The 20,454-nt window shown below is 37.7% G+C and overlaps 1 protein-coding gene across 4 annotated transcripts in view; it reads right to left on the bottom strand.

The window, feature by feature from the left end:
• Window positions 1-20,454, bottom strand: part of XPO7 (exportin 7) — a 71,486-nt gene that overhangs the window by 16,871 nt on the left and 34,161 nt on the right. Inside the window, exons 1-13 of one of the 4 annotated variants that reach the window (XM_012525821.3) lie at window positions 17,105-17,181; window positions 16,428-16,574; window positions 14,798-14,891; window positions 14,132-14,298; window positions 13,343-13,435; window positions 11,576-11,680; window positions 9,477-9,642; window positions 8,750-8,823; window positions 7,056-7,175; window positions 5,622-5,768; window positions 4,807-4,979; window positions 2,383-2,576; window positions 1,834-1,939 (exon numbers count right to left, since the gene is read on the bottom strand). In XM_012525821.3, coding sequence (XP_012381275.1) covers window positions 1,834-1,939; window positions 2,383-2,576; window positions 4,807-4,979; window positions 5,622-5,768; window positions 7,056-7,175; window positions 8,750-8,823; window positions 9,477-9,642; window positions 11,576-11,680; window positions 13,343-13,435; window positions 14,132-14,298; window positions 14,798-14,891; window positions 16,428-16,574; window positions 17,105-17,125 — 1,607 coding nt within the window. In that variant the 5' untranslated portion in view covers window positions 17,126-17,181. Of the gene's footprint in view, window positions 1-1,833; window positions 1,940-2,382; window positions 2,577-4,806; window positions 4,980-5,621; window positions 5,769-7,055; window positions 7,176-8,749; window positions 8,824-9,476; window positions 9,643-11,575; window positions 11,681-13,342; window positions 13,436-14,131; window positions 14,299-14,797; window positions 14,892-16,427; window positions 16,575-17,104; window positions 17,182-20,454 lie in introns of those variants that run through there. The other 3 variants (XM_012525822.3, XM_058289825.2, XM_058289824.2) reach the window with 3 other exon arrangements.

The following is a 20,454-nucleotide window of genomic DNA, read 5'->3' as shown; positions in this document are numbered from 1 at the left end:
TTGAAGGGTAATGGTCTTCCTCAAAACTTGAGAGGGTGGGTAAAGCCTCAATTTTTCACCTATAAAATGAGAGAGACTGGACTCGATCTTTTCTCCCACAGAGCCATGAAAGGAACAGAGACATGTGAAGGATGATGTTCACAGGCAGTAGCCCACACTTCGAGGGACAGTCCAGATATGCCAGCTGTGACTTCATCCCTTTTTCTCTACAACCCTCCCTCCAAAAGAAAGCATATTAAATGCAAGTGAGTGAATGTTGCATGAATAGGAATGATGTTATTACAAGCGAGGCATCTGACTTGTTGCCAGTGTGAGAAAAGGTAACAAACTCTTTGTGACCTATCATGAGTCAATCAGACTCAATCATTGTGCTGAACTCTCAAGTTGAGAACCAGCTGGCAAGACACTGTCTTATCTAAACTCAGGCATTAGATTTTCCTCCTTATTAAATCTTTGCTCAATCCTTAAAAAAAAAGGCAGATGGGATAATGCCATGGAGATGTTTGTCAGGATTAAGGCACCTAAGGGCAAATGGGCATCTGATAAAGAAAATGGGGGTGGGAAAGAGACAAATGGGATTTTCCAAAGAATGAGAAATATATTTCAGTTTTCTAAGTGAGATGTCTGGGCAGTAATAAATTCTAAGCCATTATGTTCAAATGTGTTCATCTCTAAGGAGAGCATTTGACGGGTAGCAGTTCTCTGCAAGGTCACAAAACCATTTTCATAAAAACATGAAGACATTACGTGCCCTTTTCACTCGCATTCTCAGGTGAAGGTATGGTGGGGTTTTCTAGAGGTTACAAGATGTGTGATGTCACAACAGACTGAATGTGGAAGCAGCTATGACAATCCAGCTGTCTTCTATTAAGCCAGAAATCAGAAAGACTTACAAATATGTAAAACAAAACCACACTTCTCATTAATACTTTGGAGAAAATTTTCATAAAAATATATTTATGTTAACATGTCATGAGCTTATTTTTAAATTAATATTTTAGCAATTCATCAGTTTTAATTTCTAGTACAGTAAATACTGATATAACCCATTCAAACAAAAGTTCTTTGAGGTCCTCAATTTTTTTTCTCAATTTTTAAGAGGGTAAAGTAGCTTTGAGACCAAGGTTTGAGAACCTCTGCTTTAGCATATTAAAAAAACAAACAAACAACCCCCCCCAGGGAACCTCTTATGTTTTTTTAATGTATTGTTCTATGTGATCTATTAACTTTAATAAAGTGTTACTTAAAAATAAAACAACAACAACAAAACAAACCCTGAAACCCTGCCTTTTTATTTCTATGCTAGCCCTTTTTTTCTTCCCTTCAACTTAGAAATATAGGTTTTAAATGAACTATGCTCATTTAAAGGTTTAAAGAAGAGAGAATTACACACAAAATAACTTGAACTCTTGTATGGCCAAGAGATTTAAAAGGCTATTGGAAATCTAATTCCATCTTTGGGGGGATATTCGAAGATACTATAATTTCCTTTTAGGCTTATTTTCATTTGGTAAAAGCAGCTCACATTTCACTAAATTTGAGATGCTGTCGTTAAATAGAAGTGAAAGCTACTCCCACTCTGGTTTTCCTAATTCTGTATCCATCTTTTTTTTCTTTCTAAATTATTGCAAAAGCATAGAAATTAGGCAGAGTTCTTGCTATACTTGTAAAAAACGCCTGCATATGGACCTATAGCAATCCTTTAATTTCATGGTGGCATCAGGGTCATAAGACGATATTCTGTAAATGGGGAGCATGTCAAGTCCCTGTGTCTCAGGACCCCAAGTGGGGGACTATGGCAAGTATTTGGAAATCCTCTTGGGGAACACTTACCGACAGACAAGCTCGCCATCCATAGCATCTTGCTCATCAGTGCTAGCAAAAGAAACCCGGCCACCAATCACTGCTCCAATAATGTAAACCAGCCATGTCAGCCTTCCTGCAACAGGAAAAAGATCCATTAGTGTCACCTCTAGAGACAATTTCATGGAGAAATTCCTGACTATGAGGTTTATTTCTTACTTTGAGCTTCCTTCACCTTCAGAGCACTGTGGTAAAGCCACAGAGTCTTAATTTCCTAACAGAGTATTCTACTCTACATTGGTAAGGGCGAGAGCAAGGAGGAAATTCATTAGATAAGACAAGATCATTATTTTCAGGATGTAGACTTTAAGAGCTAAAAATACCCATTGCAGATATAATTGGAGCTATTCTTCCCTAGTCCCTTGCCACACTTATTTACGAATATTTTTTTGCATACATGGAAGTGATAAAAGAATTCTTTTGTGGGAGGAGGTAGAAGGAGAGGTGACAGTGAGTGAAGGGGTTCTGAGAGCTTCTGCTTACAGTGTCAAGTGTGGGAGCAAAGCCCTGTACACTCACCTTCCTGCACTGCGATATCCACAGGGCTGGCACTGGCACTCTGTAGCAGCTCCTGATAGGACTGGGCCGACTGGTCAAACAGCTGCACGAGGAGAGCACATGTCTTCTCATATTCACAACGCCCAATTGTAGACAGCTGGTCCAACTGCTGCTGGACCAGACCTGTATCTTCCAGAGGATCTTCCAGCCCATCTCTACTCCCAAGGGAGGAAGGAAAGCAGTTCTCTTAAAACATGCCTGCTGGATTCCCCAATGCAGCAGCTCCCTTTTCTTAATCACTGCAGCCACCAAGTGCCCAATCCTAGAGGCCCACATTCTGACACTACTTTTAACCAAGGAGGAATAAAAAAAGGTTGGAAGGCAGATACCTTTGCCCTAGATCAGCCTCCCTTAGGTATATTCTGTTTGTGTCAAATCTTCAAATATGAATTACCAGACCCTTAACATTCGTCTTTCTTGATTCTCTCAGCCCTGTGCTTTTCATCTCTATGAGCTCTTGGGTCCTGCCTTTGGCTTCTTCTTGACTACAGTAAACTTGGAACTTGCTCTTATGGGTACACAATCTTTTATGTAAAGCCACTGGGGTCAGACGTATTTTGGAATTCAGAAATTTTCAAATTTCAGTATGGTAATATGATGCTCATATCATGCTATGTAAAATCCTCAGTGGGCTCTGACACAGTACCAACTATGATATTTCTGAAGCAAAATGTATGAGGAGAATGAACAGTAATAGTAAGGAGGCTCAGAAAAACACTAAAGATGGTTTCATATCAGTTCATGCCACATTTCACTGCCAAATGAGCTCTGGTGCCAAACATGAGAAAATTTAGTTTTCACATTTTCTTGGATTTGAGAATTGCAGATGAGGGATTGTGGATCTGTACAAGGTCTTGCCTTATCTCCTGGTTCCTAGTTTTAAAATCTTGTGATACAAATAAGCTCTTTGTCTATTGTTACATCCTAACATGCCAACACGGGCAGCAGCAGAACAGCACCCTGCCCCCACTATTACTAGTAGTATTTGTATCGTGACCACAGGCCATTACTCACCGTTCCAGGGCAAATTAATTCTCATAATGATCTTATGAGGCAGGCCTGTTATTTGTATTTTACAAATAAGGAAACTGAGAATTTGCCCAGGAGTACATAGCTATTAACTGGTAACCTGGCAGCAGATCTCACACATTTAAACACTATAAACATTGCCTCATTGAAAACAGCTGAATCCTCAGAAGAGAACGTATGGAGCCAATAGAACAATGCTTTCCAATGAATTGCAGGAACACTCAGATTGTGAAATGATTCAAGTTATAAACAGTTAATTAAGATCGTAACTCTTATGACAACTAATGGCACGTGATTTTGAGCAGGCTAAGAACTTGACTTTTTAAAAACCCAGATTTCAAGAGTCCAAGTAAATTTCCCTGAGAAATAGCCAATGCAAAATATACAAGAGGAAAAAAAATACAGAAAAGGTATAAAATGAAGACTAACTTCACTATATATATATATACACGATTTTTAAAAGCATTTGGGGGAAGCAGACTTGGCCCAATGGATAGGGCGTCTGCCTATCACATGGAAGGTCGGCGATTCAAACCCCGGGCCTCCTTGACCCGTGTGGAGCTGGCCCATATGCAGTACTGATGCACACAAGGAGTGCCATGCCATGCAGGGGTGTTCCCCGCGTACGGGAGCAACTCATGCAAGGAGTGCGCCCCGTAAGGAGAGCCGCCCAGCGCTAAAGAAAGTGCAGCCTGCCCAGGAGTGGCGCTGCATACACAGAGAGCTAACGCAGCAAGATGATGCAACAATAAGAAACAGATTCCTGTGCCGCTGATAAGGATAGAAGCGGTCACAGAAGAACACACTGCGAATGGACACAGAGAGCAGACAACTGGTGGGGGGGGAGGAAGGGGAGAGAAATAAATAAATCTCTTTTTTAAAAAAAGCGTTTGGCATTTCTTTGGCTATAGGTTTCTGATGCAGCTACTAGTCAAGGTGGACAGAAACCCTATGTTTATATAATAAAATCAGTGGTCAGCTGCCAAGAATTCTTAGGACTTCTAGTAAGCTCTGGAACTAGAAAATTGGATTGTGTGATCTTACATGATCATTTATTTCTCTAGGAGTTCACCTTAAGTGCCTATAACTTACACATAATAATTCTACACATTATCCTGATGTACTTTGTAAAGATGTTGCTATGGATGGTAAAAAACAGGATGTTAAAGAAAAACTTATTTCTTACAGACATTATGCCCACACAGACTATTCAATCTGACAAGGAGAAAGAACAAGCTTCCATAAGACTTATTTGATACAAGCTTTTGCCAACGGGATGCCTGGTCTCTAGTAAGTCTGACATCAGGCTCCAGGCCACGGGGGAGGTAACAAGGGAGGTTGCCCCCATTCCCTTACCTCAGTATGATGTGCACAGATTCCAAACGCGATGTGATGTAGGCTTTGGTGACCTCAGGAGTGTAAGTTTCCAGCATGTGGGGCTCTGTGGCTTTGACATATGGCACAGAAGCTGCCAGCCGCTGCCACAGACTCAAGAGATAGTGTACACTATTTGGGGCAAATTCCCAGTGCTAAGGAAAACCAAAAGAGCAGAAGACATATTTTCCGTGTTTGTACACACTACATTCGTCTCATGACAATTAACACAATGGATAAAGACTTTTTAAAAAAGGATAAATTTTCATGGGCTTTGTCTTATGTGGTAACTAGTTTAATGTATTTATTGATGTCAAAAAATAAGCGTCTATAATAAGAAGAGCTGTTCTAAGCTGGTTGTAAAACTTACCACAAGGAAAGCATTATGAGAGTGGGTCTTTAATGTTACTATGTATCAGAATCACCTGGAGAACTCGTTAGACCTACAGATGCTTGGGTTCCACCCTGGACCTAGTGAATCAGAAATTATGCAGGTAAAACCCAAGCACCTATATTTTTTGGCTAGCTCCCCAGATGATTTACGAGGGAATTCTCTCTGCCTTGAATCTAAATATTATCCTTGCAATTCCCACATGTTCTTCTAATGATATGCCTTGCACTTTAGAAAGTGAAAATAAATAGGCTGCAATAGTAACTACATTGCAGGGTTATCTTATACTTACACTCACTTTTGCAAGAAAAAAAAAGAGAAAATATTCATATAAGGCTAAACCAATGAGCAAGAGGAAAGAGCTTCCAAAGTTTAGGAAGAAAAGGACAAACAATCAAAGACAAACCTGTAGGCTGGTCACCGTGAAATTGGCTATCAATCGAATGACCTCAGGGTAGTTTTCCACCTTTACCAGTTCTCCTAGTTGGTAGTTACTTTTCAATCGGGCTAGTAGTCTGCAAAACTCATGGTAATTGTTTGGGTCTGATAAGCTCTGGTGACAGCATAGGAGGAAAATAAAAGGCAAAATGTTACACACCATACTTCAAGAATTACACATATTTGAGATGGCATGGGGGCAGGAAGGAAATCTATTTTTTAACTTCTGAGCTGTAAATCACCATTCAGAATGATACATCTATATAAAGTTCAAAAGCAAATTTTAAAACAGTAGTAATTTTAAAGGGGACATCACATTCTATCTCTTCTGTTCACAATAAACATTTGTGAGATGGGATTATTGGCCCCAGTTGAAAGAGGTTTGAAAAGGAAACCCAGAAGGATTACACTACTTCTCTAAGGTTACAAGGCTGGCTGGTTAACTAACAGAAGAAATGTGGCACAACCCAAGATGTGACTGGTTTGTCTGCTTTACACCAATTCAAGAAAAGGTAATGAAATTTTCATTTTCACATTTCAGATTTATCATTAAGCACAACTCAACTGTATTGGCAAAGTTACAGAACTATTTCCTAGGTTTCTATTTTATTATTACTATAATACATTTAATTTTTATGTTATATTAATATACTTATATATTTTATTACACAATGATATAATAATTTTGACTTATTTATATATTATCAATACATTCAATTACATGTATCCTTATATATGTCTTCCTCTATTAGAATATGAGCACAGGGACTTTTTGTGCTAGGCATGGAATCCTTGTGCCTAGAATGGTGCCTGGTACACAGTAGGTGCACCATACAATCTGCTGAATGAATAAATGAATTTTTAAAATGAGGGACAGAACTGGGTGTATCTATAAATGAATTGCTTTTAAAAAGGATTTCCTAGTGTAGAGAAATGCTACTTTTAAAAAGTAGGTCTTAGATGAATCTTCAAGACTGAACAGAGGCAATTGAGTTAGGGAATAGATATCTGAAGAGAAAAATTTCCCTTCCCACCTAAAAATAGACCTATACACTGAGGTTAATGATGTACATTAAAAAAAAATAAAAATAAAAACAAAAAACACACTTTAGATTCTTCTTTCTGAGGGAAAAATGACTAGTCCTATCTTTATTTTATTTTCCTGTATTTATAAGTGCTCCTTTCTCACATTTCCTGCATTAGTGAAGCTGGAGGATACAAGCTCCTTTTTTGGACAGTACTATCAGAATTTGTCTCAATTACAGATTCACACAATTCTTCCAAAAAAATGGCAGACTGAACCATTTTCTGTGGCCTCTAGATGAATTTCCTTCTGTCTCATAAATAGGTGTATACTAACTCTATCTATATGGAGTCATAGAAAATTAGCTCAAACTCTTACCTGAGGATTTTCCAGTATTCTTTTAACACCATCAACTAGATGAGAGAGAAACTTGGCCCTCTCTGCGTTGTTGAACAGGGACCTTCGGACTGAGGCGATCTGTACTAAGCAGGACAACACCTAGAGGCAGAGGCACAACCCAGACACAGCACATCAAAGAGACGGTACAGCTATTTTCACCAGACCCTTTGCATTCCTATATTATTCTCCTTTACATAGCCTGCTAATTCTATTCGACCACTGCTACCATTATAATGATATGGAAAGATCAAGGAGGGTAGAGCTTAGCATTTCTGAAAGAGCTTCATTTATAACAGGGCATTAGATCCAAGTTGATCACAGCCACGTATTAAATTCACAGTTTGGAAATATGCTTAGGAATTATTCTTTGGCTTCCTTGATTCTTACTTTTAAGATATATATATAATACTTGGAAATACCAAGAATTAATAGTTTCAATGCTTTAGATTTCTGCTTTATTAATACCTTTTGGGTAATCCAGGCTTTACTATGTGTGCTATAATGAAATAACCAAGCCAGATCTATGCCCTGAAAAAAACAATTTTTACACAGAAAACATTTACCCTTTCCCTGCTATGCTAGATATTTATATTCTGTTTGTCCTTCCAGATCCATTTCTACCTTTCTCGGCCTTGCGCTCCCTGGGAGGCTGATGTGTCTCTCTGTACAACCAAGCTCTCTCGCCCTTCCGTCTCTAGTCGGTGTCAACCAATGGAAGGTATCAGCAGATCAGAGGGCAGGACGAAACCCTGATGGGCTTTGGCGTGGCAGAGGCGAAACTTCTCTGCCAATGACCAAGCTCCTGTTGCAGAGCCCTCTCCTAAGCCAGAGCTTCAGCCTCTCCCGTGGCATCTCCCCTTGCCCCTGAGATGCTCCACTATCACTAGCCTGAGGGGACACTGGTCGCCATCCCTTGTGGAGCCCCTTAATTTTGCCCATACCTTTGCAAACAGTCCTTCCAACATGCAACTATACTGAATTCATTAAGCAAAGGTCTGTGTTAATCTGGAGAAGTAGTACACGATCAAGAAAATAGTCTACTGCAGGAATATAACGCAAAGCAGCCATTACGTTATGGTGGGTTTTTTTTGGTATATTTTGTATACAACAGGTTTTTAGACCAAAACCTGAAATACTAGACCAATAATAGTATTTTAGAACCTGAATGGGTTTTGGCAGTTTGAGGTTAATTATTGCTTTTAAGGTGAAATAGGTCCTTCCCAATAGCTTTCAAATGCTATTTTGGGTAAGTATGCAAATTTGCCTTCCCATTACAGCTTTTAGTTATCACTTTTATAATATATGCCTGAGTGATTTTCAAAAATTTTGTCAGGACAATCTTAATGGTTCAATTAGACACTATCAGGTGACTCCCCACACTCTAGCCCATGGCAAGTTGAGGTACTGTACAAAATCAGATACGAGATGAGACCAACAGAACTAGACCATCTGTAGACACTGGCTGCTAGAGAGGAACAACTTAAAAACAGTGAGTCAAAACTTCATTGTGAAAACCTGTAGGCTGCAAGATTATTCTCAGAAGGCTAGATAATATTAGTATTTCTAAGCTTTACTTGTATGATTTTTTTTTAAACAAAATGAACATAAGGCTCACTCACCATTGCTACTTTCTAGAAAAAAGGTTTGCTTTAGGAACTGTGGTCCTGACTCACCAGAGGTGAAAATGAAGGAGGGATGGAATGATACAGGTCAAAAAACAGCTGCAGAGTTGAAGAATCTAAGAATGCTGAAACAAAGATAAAAGAAAGCTCGTCTGCACATTGCTACCGGCATATCTCTGGCACTGTATTTGAGAGTGCACATCCTTCGGATTATTTATCTGTTAGAATCTTTATTTCCTTAGAAAGTGATAAGGTAATAGTGGCCTTTGGCTTTCTTTTTCCTTTTGTTTTAATTAATTCCCCTTTTCTTTCTTTCTTTCTTTCTTTTTTTGAGGTAGAGGTACTGGGGCCAGAGATTGAACCTAGGACCTCTTACGTGGAGAGCCGGCGCTCAACCACTGAGCCACATCAGCGCCCCTGAGCAGGTTTTCTCTTCTGTTTGCTTGTTGTTTTGTTTTCGTTTTCAGAAGGCATGTCCATATAGCAAGAATTTTAGACATCACTCCAAATGAATAAGAGACAACAGAAGTCCTAGGCCAAGTAATGCAAGAAAATCAAACGCACATCGATTATCAATCAGTAATTAAAAGAAATTCACTCATTTGGGGGATTGATAAAGTTCCTACAACAAATGCTCCCCCTTTATAAAGATAAATGCTAAAATATTAGATTTTCTCTCAAAAGAAAACAAGAGATTGCCAGGGTCCATTCAGATCATCCTATAGATACAATGTAAAGTTTAGCAGCAGACTGCTTTAGGTGGTGTGTGTTCTGTTACCTGATCTCCAGCTGGTGGGAATCTGTACTGTACACAGGTCATCTGAGGACTCATCAGTAGACGTGCCGATGAAATCAAAGTTTAGGCAGTTATGAGTAAGTTTGAGCAGTTGCATGAGCAAGCCATGCTGACTTTCATCATTCAAGTTTAGATTCTTTCCTGAAGCCTGTAAAAGTTACCACATAATGAGCCCCAAGCAATCACCCCTCTTCCTTACAAAAAGACTGGTAAGCCAGAAAGAAAGACTATGTTATAACGCAGTAAAAAGAAAGTCTTTTAAAAAAAGATGCTGTACTTCTATCACCTTAATGTCATCATGAAAATACCTAGCTCCTTATCTCCTCATTTACCAGTACAGTGACGGTCACTAGTTGTACAACGTACGTAAGACCTTAGCAAGCCACACTTTTTGTGGTCTGGTTATTATCAGCTACTGATAAATCCTGGTATGGACAGGGGGAGAAAATGAAGAAGGAAAAAAATTTAAGACAATTAAAGGATGGAAAGGGGGCCAGTGCTGTGTAATAGATATCTGATAAATAGAAACTAAGATTACTTCTATGCTAGTTTACTACTCTACAAATGGGTTGGGATTTCCATGTGGTAAAAGGTGTAAGAAGTGACAGATATGAAAAAAGATTCAGAGAAGTCATAGTGCTCAAAGACTAAGGGATATTTTGCATATTTAAAGCAATTTTTATAATGAGGGTTATCTTTGCAGAAAAGTTGAACTAGACAACATTAAACAATGTAAAAAAAAACCCCACAAAGCTGCTATTTAAAGAAACTCTCTTTTTAACACCTAGCCTTTGTACATTGTGGACATTATGGCCACAGGGAATTATTTCTGAAGCAACACGGGAGGCATGAATTCATCTGCATGTGAGAACCTAGCTATTCCTAGACAGGGCCAAGATTAAACTCTGGGAGGGATCTCTGAATAAGGTCTACATCCTACTCTACTTTCCTTTCTAACGCCACCATTACTACCATTATCAAAAATCTTTCAAATCAGAATTACCACTGAATTTTATTTATTCACCTGCAGAGTATGTGGCTACAGCTTAATTCTGGTCCCTAACTACTATGATTATCAGATACAAACCCCAGGTATGGCCTCAGTGACTAGTTGGTTACTGGTTTTTGATAGTATCATCAGTGATGAGAACTCAATCCTTGTACTTTTCTGAAGAGCTTGTCCCTTCCAAGGGCTACAACAGCCTTTGCTAAGCAGATTACCTAGCCTAAAAATGGTTTGGGAATTCTGATATAAAGCTAAATAATTGAGGAAAAAGATGGCTATCACTAAGTGGGACAAAAGGAAGAATCCAAACTTGAGTCTAAAACTAAAATTGGGACATACTAGGAAGTGTGAACAAAAAGCTGGAGGCTAATATTTATACATCCTATTTAGCTTCCAACAGGGACAAGGCATCTAAATACTTGTAGGACTCTTAGGTTAACATTTTTTTCTTAGTTCAACTCTAGCAATAAATGAATTGAAACATCAAACAGGTAATTTCCTTATGTGATACTATCTACCCCTTCAGGTTATTAAATCTAAATGGTTGTTAAAAATTCAAAATCTACTTTTCCTTACAGATGTTTCTTGTTTATTTGCTGCTTTTAACTCAGCAGGGGACAGGGGAGCCAGCTTAGTTTTTGTATACTAATAACATAGTCTGAACCTGCTTTCAGAGCTCTAAGAACCCAAACACCATAAAACTGACATGCTTTTACTCTGTGTAGGAAGATTTTATGTGGTTATAAAAAAACAAAACAAAACAAAGAATAAAACGTTAAACTTTGTGGTAAACTAGATTCCTTTAAGACAAGAGCATGCAGTAAGTGTTCACTTATTACCCTTTTCCTAGGGGATAGATCTGAAAAAGGAAATCACAATTTCTTCTCTAACTTTATGCGACAATTTTGGCAAGTTTCTCCAACTCTTTTGAGACAGGTATTATATGGGAGATGCTAATGATTAAGGATGGAGATAAACTCTCATGGGCTCAGTTCAGAGCTGGCATCTACCAAGTCCCCACTCATTCTCACCCTTTCGAAAGAATCTAGGAAATAGACCCAAATTACAATCTTACCTGTTTTAATAAATTACAGGAAAGTGTGAAGATATCAAATAATGATGAATCTCGGAAAGATGAGGCTATTTTTCTGTGCTTGGTCAAAGGATGAGTGGTATCTGCCTGTACAGAAAAAGAATGAAACGATGCAAGTTTTAGAATTAGTAGCAAAGAAAAATGTTTTTTCACACACATTTCAGACACAGTGGGAGTTCCAAAACCAGCAAAATTTCAATACATTTTTAACATTTACGTTACTGTTAAACAATATATATGCTGAGAAAGTAGAGAGGACAATAAGCTGCTAATAGCCAGCCAAGATATCAGTTCCCTACAGCTTACAGGGAAAAAGGAAAAGAGGGATGAGGATCTCCACTGCAAATTTTTATTTTTTCTGTACTCAGGTAGGTAAAACTTACCAAATTATTGGCAAACATTGCTAATCATGTTGTACTGTGGCTTAGTCTTTAAGACAGATACTTCAGCAAGGTTTGGATTTTGGTAAACAAACCATTCAGGGCTGAAATTCTTGTAGAACTTCCAAAACAAACATTGTCTAACAGTCATGAAATTAAGATAAATGACAGTAACCTGTATTATTACTGGTCTCACTTATTCTTCCATTTTTGTCTTTGCAGCTAAATTACATTTATTTCTATGTGGTAAGGACTAAATTTTTTTCTTTCTCCAATATCATTTTCCTCTATTCCTGACAAACAGTAGGCACACAAGAAGTGGCATAAAAGAACCTCAAGGTTGCCTGGGAACTTCAAAGGGGAGAACTTACTCCTATAACCTCCAGACTTGGTCAGAACATCCTTCCCTATTTCTAAGGGAACAGTGGCTGAACAGTAAGTTAATTCCTAAGAGCACAGGAAGTCTCTGGAGTAAGACTATGGTGGCTTCAAACCTGGGTACTGTCGCTTAGGCAAAGCAGTTAATCTTTATGTGCCTCAGTTTTCTTCTCTGGGAAACAGAACAACAACAGTACCTAACTCATAGGACTGTTATGAGAATAAAATCAGTTAAGATATGAAAAGTACTTAGAACAGTACCTGGCACATAGTAATCACCTGAAAGCATACACTATTACTATTTGATAACTACTGACCATAACAGGGATCACATGTGACAGAGAAGACAATATGGATTCAAAATTTTAATACGCTGTAATACTGTGCACTTAAAATAATACCAGCTCCCAGTTAAAATTTCTCAGGGTTAATAAAAATGTCTGCATAATTATGAGCAATAGCAACAATGATGTTAATGTAGTTAATACACTGACAACTTAAGGACAAGATGTTATAACTAGTATTAGCACTGGCCTGTTCAATAATTATAAAATTTTAGCTGGATACATAAGAAAATAACTGACAAAATGACAGAGCACTAGAAAGCCACTGGCATTTCCTCTGTAGTAAACTGGGACATCAAGGACTATTTAAAAATTTATTTGGAATTTAACAGATTTTTGGACTCATTCTCTTTCATTAGCAAGGCAATTTTTCATTATGGTTTTGACTTGTAACCATTGCTCTCATCTCTAACAATGACTATTAATTCTAATGAGGAGAGCCTAGATGGGAGGGTAAAAAATTTTGGAGACAGAAGGTCACCAGGACACTAATAGTGAGGGAGGCTGCACTTGCAGAGGAAAACCCAATGCAACTATCGTGCTTCAAAAGGGCATTAATCACTTACCGCAAAAGCACACAACTGCCAGAAAAGATCATCCCACACACAGCAGAAAACACCACTACTAAGAAAAAATATGGCACTTACTTCAATGAGGAAGGCTGTAGCACTTACTTGATTAATTTCATTGGTTAGCTGAGATAAAATTGTGACGCCAATGATGCAGTATTCAACACTATCCTGGTTTGGAAAAAAAAAAAAAGGTTTTGAATGACAGATCCCTGGGTCACTAATGAAAGTGAAATTTCCTAGGCAAGATAGCAAGGAACTGTAGTTTAAAACTTCACAGGACATGAAACCTAACAACCATAAAGGAAGTTTGATAAATGTGACTTCACCAAAATTTAAAACTTTTGTCTTTTAAATACTCCCATACATTATAAAAAGAGAAACTGGTAAAACATCTTTGTAAGATAAATGACAAATGAGTAAGATAAAATTAAAAATGACTATGAAGTGGATTTGGCTCAATGGATAGAGCATCCGCCTACCACACGGAAGGTTTCAAGGCTAGGGATTTACCCTGAAAGCACACTTATTCAAAGTATGACTCTATACATACTGGAATAGTCACTGAACTATTTATTTAAGAGAAGAAAACTGGAAACAAACTAAATGCCCATCTATAATATCTACATATTAATTTGATTAATGTTAATCAAATTATGGTATTTTAGATTGGAATAGTACATAGGCATTAGGTAGGATTTGTTTGCACTGACTTGTTAACACTGCCGAGACATATTAAGGGTAAAAAAATAAACGGAATTAGAGATCATATCAAATACCTCCATTTTGTGTAATAAAAAAAAAATAGACAAGAAAATATATATTTTACTTCTCCCATTCTTATTACATAAAACATACACATTGTACCTGTAAAAACCTTGTGACGTCAGTGATTGCATTTCTGAAGACATAGTCATCCTTCTGACAGTCAAACCAGCCCAGTTTTGTGATTCTGGCATATAACTGAATGAGTGCTTGTGTCACAAAAGTAGCCAACTTTGGCCGAGTGGCAAGGTAGTTGAGCACATAATTCCCTATAAACCAAAAATAATCCATATAATATAATAGAAAGCTCTGCCAGAGAAGGGCATACATCTTTAAACAATGGCCAAGAAATGGTAAATTCAGACCATTTACCTTAAACTCTCATAATTTTTTATGCTACTGAGAAATAGAACCTCAAATTTAAGACTATCTGCAGACTTTTAATTCAGAATTTAATACTTGTCATAATGAACCTATCCCTAGATGGTTAAATGACATGGTCTGAGCGGAATTTAAAATCCTTAACAAGGTTTTTCTTAGTTATTTGTGCCAGTAAAGGCTGAATAAAAGAAACCTTATGACAACAAATTATACTGGTCCCTCCTTGCTTTCAAAACTCCAAAGTTCTGGAAAAAATCTGGACTTGAGATAGTCTATATGCCTAGCAATTTCAGAGTGTAATCAACGAGGCACATACATTTAAGTACTAGAAGCACATCACAAAACCAATCAATTTCTTTAAGGTAGAACAGAAAATTCTCTACTTACGAATATCTATTCGTTGCTCCAATGGTAGAGGGTTGTTTGTGCGTGATACAAGCTTTGTAAGGCATGTAGCTGCCAGTAACTGGGAGTAGGATGACTGTGAAAAGATGGGGAAAAAAAAAAAGAACTTAGAAGAAAAATCTCTTCTTTCATTTACACCAAGAAATAAATGTTCTTCCCTCAATATTCCTGTCATCATGACGCTTCCAAGTTTCACCTTGAGATACTCCTAAATGTATGGTACCAGCAAGACATAAGAAATTTAGAGGGAACCACTACATTATGCTGTATTAAATTATAAAATTATATGCAATTATATCTTTCCATCAGCACAAGTATAAATCAGCTACAGCTCTGGAGAATGTGTATGCTAGTTTTAAAGTAAAATTTATAACAATTTTTTGTAAGAAAGAAATATTATGCCCTGAGCAATGGAATAGCATTATTCCATTCTTAAGTTTGGTTTTTAATGAATTTTCACCCTACGGAGAATTAAACATTCCAAATGATCATAATGTTTAAGAAGGAATCATGTAAGAATTGCTTCAGAGGCTATATTATATATATAATGGCATAAAAATAGGAACAGACTTGGAACCATTGAAATAATTGAGTCAAGGGTTAAGGATCATTTTCCATGAAACTAAGAGAACTTAAAGAAGGTTACCCATTTATGTTAGCAATGTATAATATCATCAGATATAGAAACAAAATCTATGATTAAGAAAAATGTCTATAAAAGTGACTTCAGAAATTAATGGGATTTTTATTCAACACCCTTGAACATGGTTTAGATCTATGAGTTAGAGCAGGTGTGTCAAACCATTAATAATGGAAGAAAGGCCCCTATAACTGTAACCACAGTTTTCACTCACAATTCCAATCAATTTGCTAAATCAATAAGAAGTCAACAGGGAGATTTAAAAAAAAAAAAAGAAATATAGAAAATATATGCATAAAGCTTAGAAGAGAGTGCTACACAATCTCTGACCATTACCTTGTGACCACCAGATATTTGGAAAAGAGATGGATCCCTCAGCTACTACAGGATAATTTTTAGCCAATTATCTTTTCAGCTCTACCACACTGATAATAATTATGGCTAATACTCTTACATTCTCTTTTTTTCCTTTCATCTGTGAAACCAGGTAATATAAATAAGCATGCTTAGAAAACAGCTTGAGTATCAGGGAGAATAAGCAGAGGACTGGACTTGATTACATAGCCACTTCGCCTAAGGGAGCAGAGTGCTCGATGCTGACGTGTAGCTGTTATTCTGACTCCTGCAAAGACAATACCCTGTCATGACACCCTGGGGATCTTACCCTTCCCAGGACCTCCAATCCTCCCTGTCTTCCTCTGTAAAGGATATGAGGTGGCACTTACCCAGGAAAACAGAAAAAGAATCCTAGAACAAAAATGTAGTCCAAAATGATTTTCCTGATAAGGCTGTATTGCCTTTTTTTTTGCCAGTATGGAACGTATGGTGCTTTTTAAAAGTGAAATTAAGAGGGCAGGGGCATCTAGAGGAATCAAGGAATAGAAGCTATCCCAATTCATCTCTAAGAAGTAGATCTAGAATTTGTTTCCCTAAGCCTCTGTTATCCCTTGGGATTTTTCAAATCTTACGTACACTCCCTCTTTCGAGGAGTAGCTGGCACTTGCTCAGGCAATCAGGACTGTTTGTGAATTCAACCAAGGCTTTCTCTGCCTGGAGTCGAGTGGTTGTATCTGTTGTCTCATACAGCTGTTTGCACAGATTCTCTAGCTGGGCCAGGCTCTGGAAGAGATCAGTCAAGAAATCAGTCCTACCAAACACTCAAGGTGCTATGTCTCAAAATTCCTGGATAAAGAGAAATAATAATCCATGAAGAGAGAATTGTTTCTCAATTCTAAGAAGAATCTGGGTGACCTTTATCTAACATTAATCATTTGTAGCTCTCTATCTGATCCTTAAAAGAAAATGTTAGAAAGCTTCAGTCATCTATATGTTTTTTCAATCACTCCCTTGAGGATTAATCACAAACGGTACATTTTTTCCCCTTGCAAATGCCCATCTTCTTATACTTTTCAGAAGGTTTTGCGATAAAAATTTAGAATTTACTTCAGTTCTGCCATCAATTTCAAAATTACGAATACTTGAGGCATTGCTGCTAAAACTAAGCACAAGAACACACAGTAAGTGCCACAAAGATCTTTATACAGTTTTAAATATTTCCCCTTTCAGAAGCAATTATTAGTGAACAGATACATATAAACACGTAAGGATATACCCCTCCATGAGAAAGTTTTTAGAATGCACGTGCGCACCTTCCTCCTCGGATCCCTCATTTCTAAAGTTCAGCGGACTCTTCTGCTGTACTTTAAACTCGTGCTTCGATTTCAAGTTTAAAGTGGAAGAGTCAAAATAAATTCAACCCTAGCATATGCTTACACTGAGATAAGAAAAGGGAACGCCCCCAAACAAACCCTTCTATCCAAATCTTGAACCAGTTCCAGAAGTAGGGAGGGCATGGGCGTGTGCTCGTTCCAAACTCAAAGGGATCCAAATCTACTTCCACTTAACCTGGTGTTTTTAACAGCCAAGAGGAAAGGCACTGGTCAGAACCACATTTAACTATCACCTTTCCCCGACTGAAGGGAAGGAGAACAAACATCTGTTTGCCTTTAAAGGAATGGTTTGGACTTTAAGAAAAAAATCAGAGCCTATTTTCAATAGCAGAATAAGCAAGAATTGGTTTAGAGATCTTACTATTAAAAATGACAATTTTGCCAAGACTAATAATAGTAATTAAACAAATCAACCTGTGTAAATTGCCTAAAATATATTACACAGCTAGTCTACCTAAGGCTTTTCATTATCACTTAATTTCATTATGCTGTGACTTTATAAATCACAGCTTTTCCACAAAGCAGGAGAGCCCATAGGGCAGGACTATTTTGCTTCAACTGTTTAATGAATTCCAAACATTAACCTAAAGGAAATAAGAAGGGCAAATGCTGACACTTTAAGAGACGATCATCAGTCTTAGTTCAGAGACCCACAACCCCCAACAAAGAACAAAACAACCCCAAATAACAAAAGAAAACCACTTCTCACAGCACCTTGGGATTTGATTTGACTTATGTTTAATTTGTTCTTCTCTGACTTCTCAGAGGTTTCACTTAAACCTCCTTCAATTCAAAAGCATTGAGAAAAACTCTAACTGCAAAGTTAGATCACAAGCAATGAAATTCTATAAGCAATACCTAAATTTTCCCACATAGTTTATAAACACAAGGAATAAAGGATATGGGCAATTACATACATTCCATGAAATACATGTGAAAGTCATTTTTATGCTTGCCAATAGTAGTCCAAGGCCCTATTCACACATCCGTTTATAAATTCCCACATTGGGGAGGAAAATCTCCTTTACAAGTTTTTGTTTCAGCCTTGAAGTCTGTTTTTCTATCATGATTCACACAAAAGAAAAGGAACAGATTATTTTTAAAATAGGTAACACAAGATATCAGCAGAAGGACACCCTAACTAAAAATGAAGGGTAGCTGTACAATCGGCAACCTCGTGACTTCCACAGCTCCCACACACATACGCTTTCCAACATCCTCCCTAAATAGTCATGCCACTTAAGGTAAATGACTCTCCTTGAAGTCTGATCAATCAGTTCCAGGGAAGCGAATTTGGCCCAACAGATAGGGTGTCCGCCTACCACATGGGAGATCCAAGGTTCAAACCCAGGGCCTCCTGGCCCATGTGGTGAGCTCTGGCCCATGTGCAGTGCTGATGTGCAGAAGGAGTGCCATGCCACGCAGGGAAGTCCCACATGCAAGGAGTGTGCCCCATAAGGAGAGCCGCCCCGCGTGAAGAAAGCGCAGCCTGCCCAGGAATGGCGCCGCACACACGGAGAGCTGACACAGCAAGATGACCCAACAAAAAGAAACACAGATTCCAGGTGCAGCCGACAAGAATCCAAGTGGACACAAAAGAACACACAGTGAATGGACACAGAGAGCAGACCATGAGGAGGAGGGGAAGAGGAAAGAAATAAATAAAATAAATCATTAAAAAAAAATCAGTTCCAGTAGCTCCACCAGTGAAACCCTTGTTTATGTTTATTATGACAAAGTTGTTCACATGACAGTGGCTAAGCATTTATTACCAGGAGTTCCTTACTGCCAAAAACCTACATAAAGGTAATGGAGGGCTGTTGAAGTTTTGTTCTGATTTGCTCTAATTTAGTTGACAAAACATACTGCAGGGTAATGAGTTTTCAGCTCAAGAAACAATACTGTGTAAAAAAACTAAGTACGAGAGTCAAGGTGAAGCGCAGCAGAAACCAGGAACTGAGGTGGCACAGCTCACAGGGAACCTCTTGCCACATCAGAGGTCCCCAGGATCGAATCCCAGTAAATCCTAGAGGATAAAAAAATGAGAAGACAAAAAAGAGAAATAGATACAGAAGATCACACAGTGAATGGACGCAGACAGCAAAAACAGTCTTGTTTCTGAGACTGCCAAACCTATAATCTAGAGAAACTTCCATCTAGTCAGATGGAAGTTTAAATACTTTATAAAATTGGAAGGCAATCTTCAACTAGCAAAGTACTGGATAGTACAGGTAACTCAAGACAATTAAGCCCAAATGTGGAACCATCCTGATGTTCACCAAAATCAGTCACAATAAAGATACTGAAAGAATGTATCTTCTTTAACATTTTAGCAACATTATTTTGTTCAGTCTTTTAAATATGGATAGAGAAATGCAGCTCAGTTATTCACATTTTGATATAAGATGCAACACGTTGAGACCATAGACCTCAGAACACAATGACTGTCTAAAGAGCTGCCTCTGGATTAGAGGAAAAAGATTTTGTTTGTTCATTAGTTGTTATTCTATTCTACCAAGAAGGATGCCTTGGAATTTATTTTATTTAGCTTGTAAAATATTGCTTTTTAAATAGCATAAGAATATATACTTTTAAATTAGCCTCACCACTTAGAGAAATCCATTTGGAGCTTTCTAATCCAAGACTAGGATACTTGCTTTTAGGAAGGACTTGATGTCATTCTCAAGAATGCTGAGTACTGAACTAGAAAACAAGAATAAATTCGCATGATCAGTCAGATCTGCAGGTCCTCTGCAGAGCCATCCTTAATCTGACTGCCATCATCTGAATATCAGAAGCAAACATTTTATTACAAAGTATAGGTTCAATCCAGAAAGGTTCTAATGAAGAGTAGATTTGCCAGGTTAGCACCTGAATTTTCATAATTAGAATGCTTCAAACACAAAAGAAACTGCTGAAAAGTCAAACTGCTTTCAACCTGTTCATGAACCCCATTAATTTACAAATCCCCCTACCTGGGATTTTTCTGTATACTAGGAAAACACTGTGCTAAGTAAATTAAAAGATGCATACTTAACCTACCAGAAAATGAACCATTTTAAGGACTTGAAGATTAATAAAATTGCTCTACTAATTAATTTTATTTTTTATCTATTCAAAACAGTAGAGCCTGAATGAGAGCATTCTTATTGTCTTTAATGAATATCTAATTATTGTAGATGAAATTCCTAAAAATTCAGTATTAATTCTTATTAGATTATAAAAACAAGTGGCAAAAGTTATATAGAAAGCCATAAAAAGGAATGATG

The sequence above is a fragment of the Dasypus novemcinctus genome, chromosome 29, assembly GCF_030445035.2.
Source record: "Dasypus novemcinctus isolate mDasNov1 chromosome 29, mDasNov1.1.hap2, whole genome shotgun sequence".
Lineage (NCBI taxonomy): Eukaryota > Metazoa > Chordata > Mammalia > Cingulata > Dasypodidae > Dasypus > Dasypus novemcinctus.
This window is presented reverse-complemented; position numbering and strand designations above follow the sequence as displayed.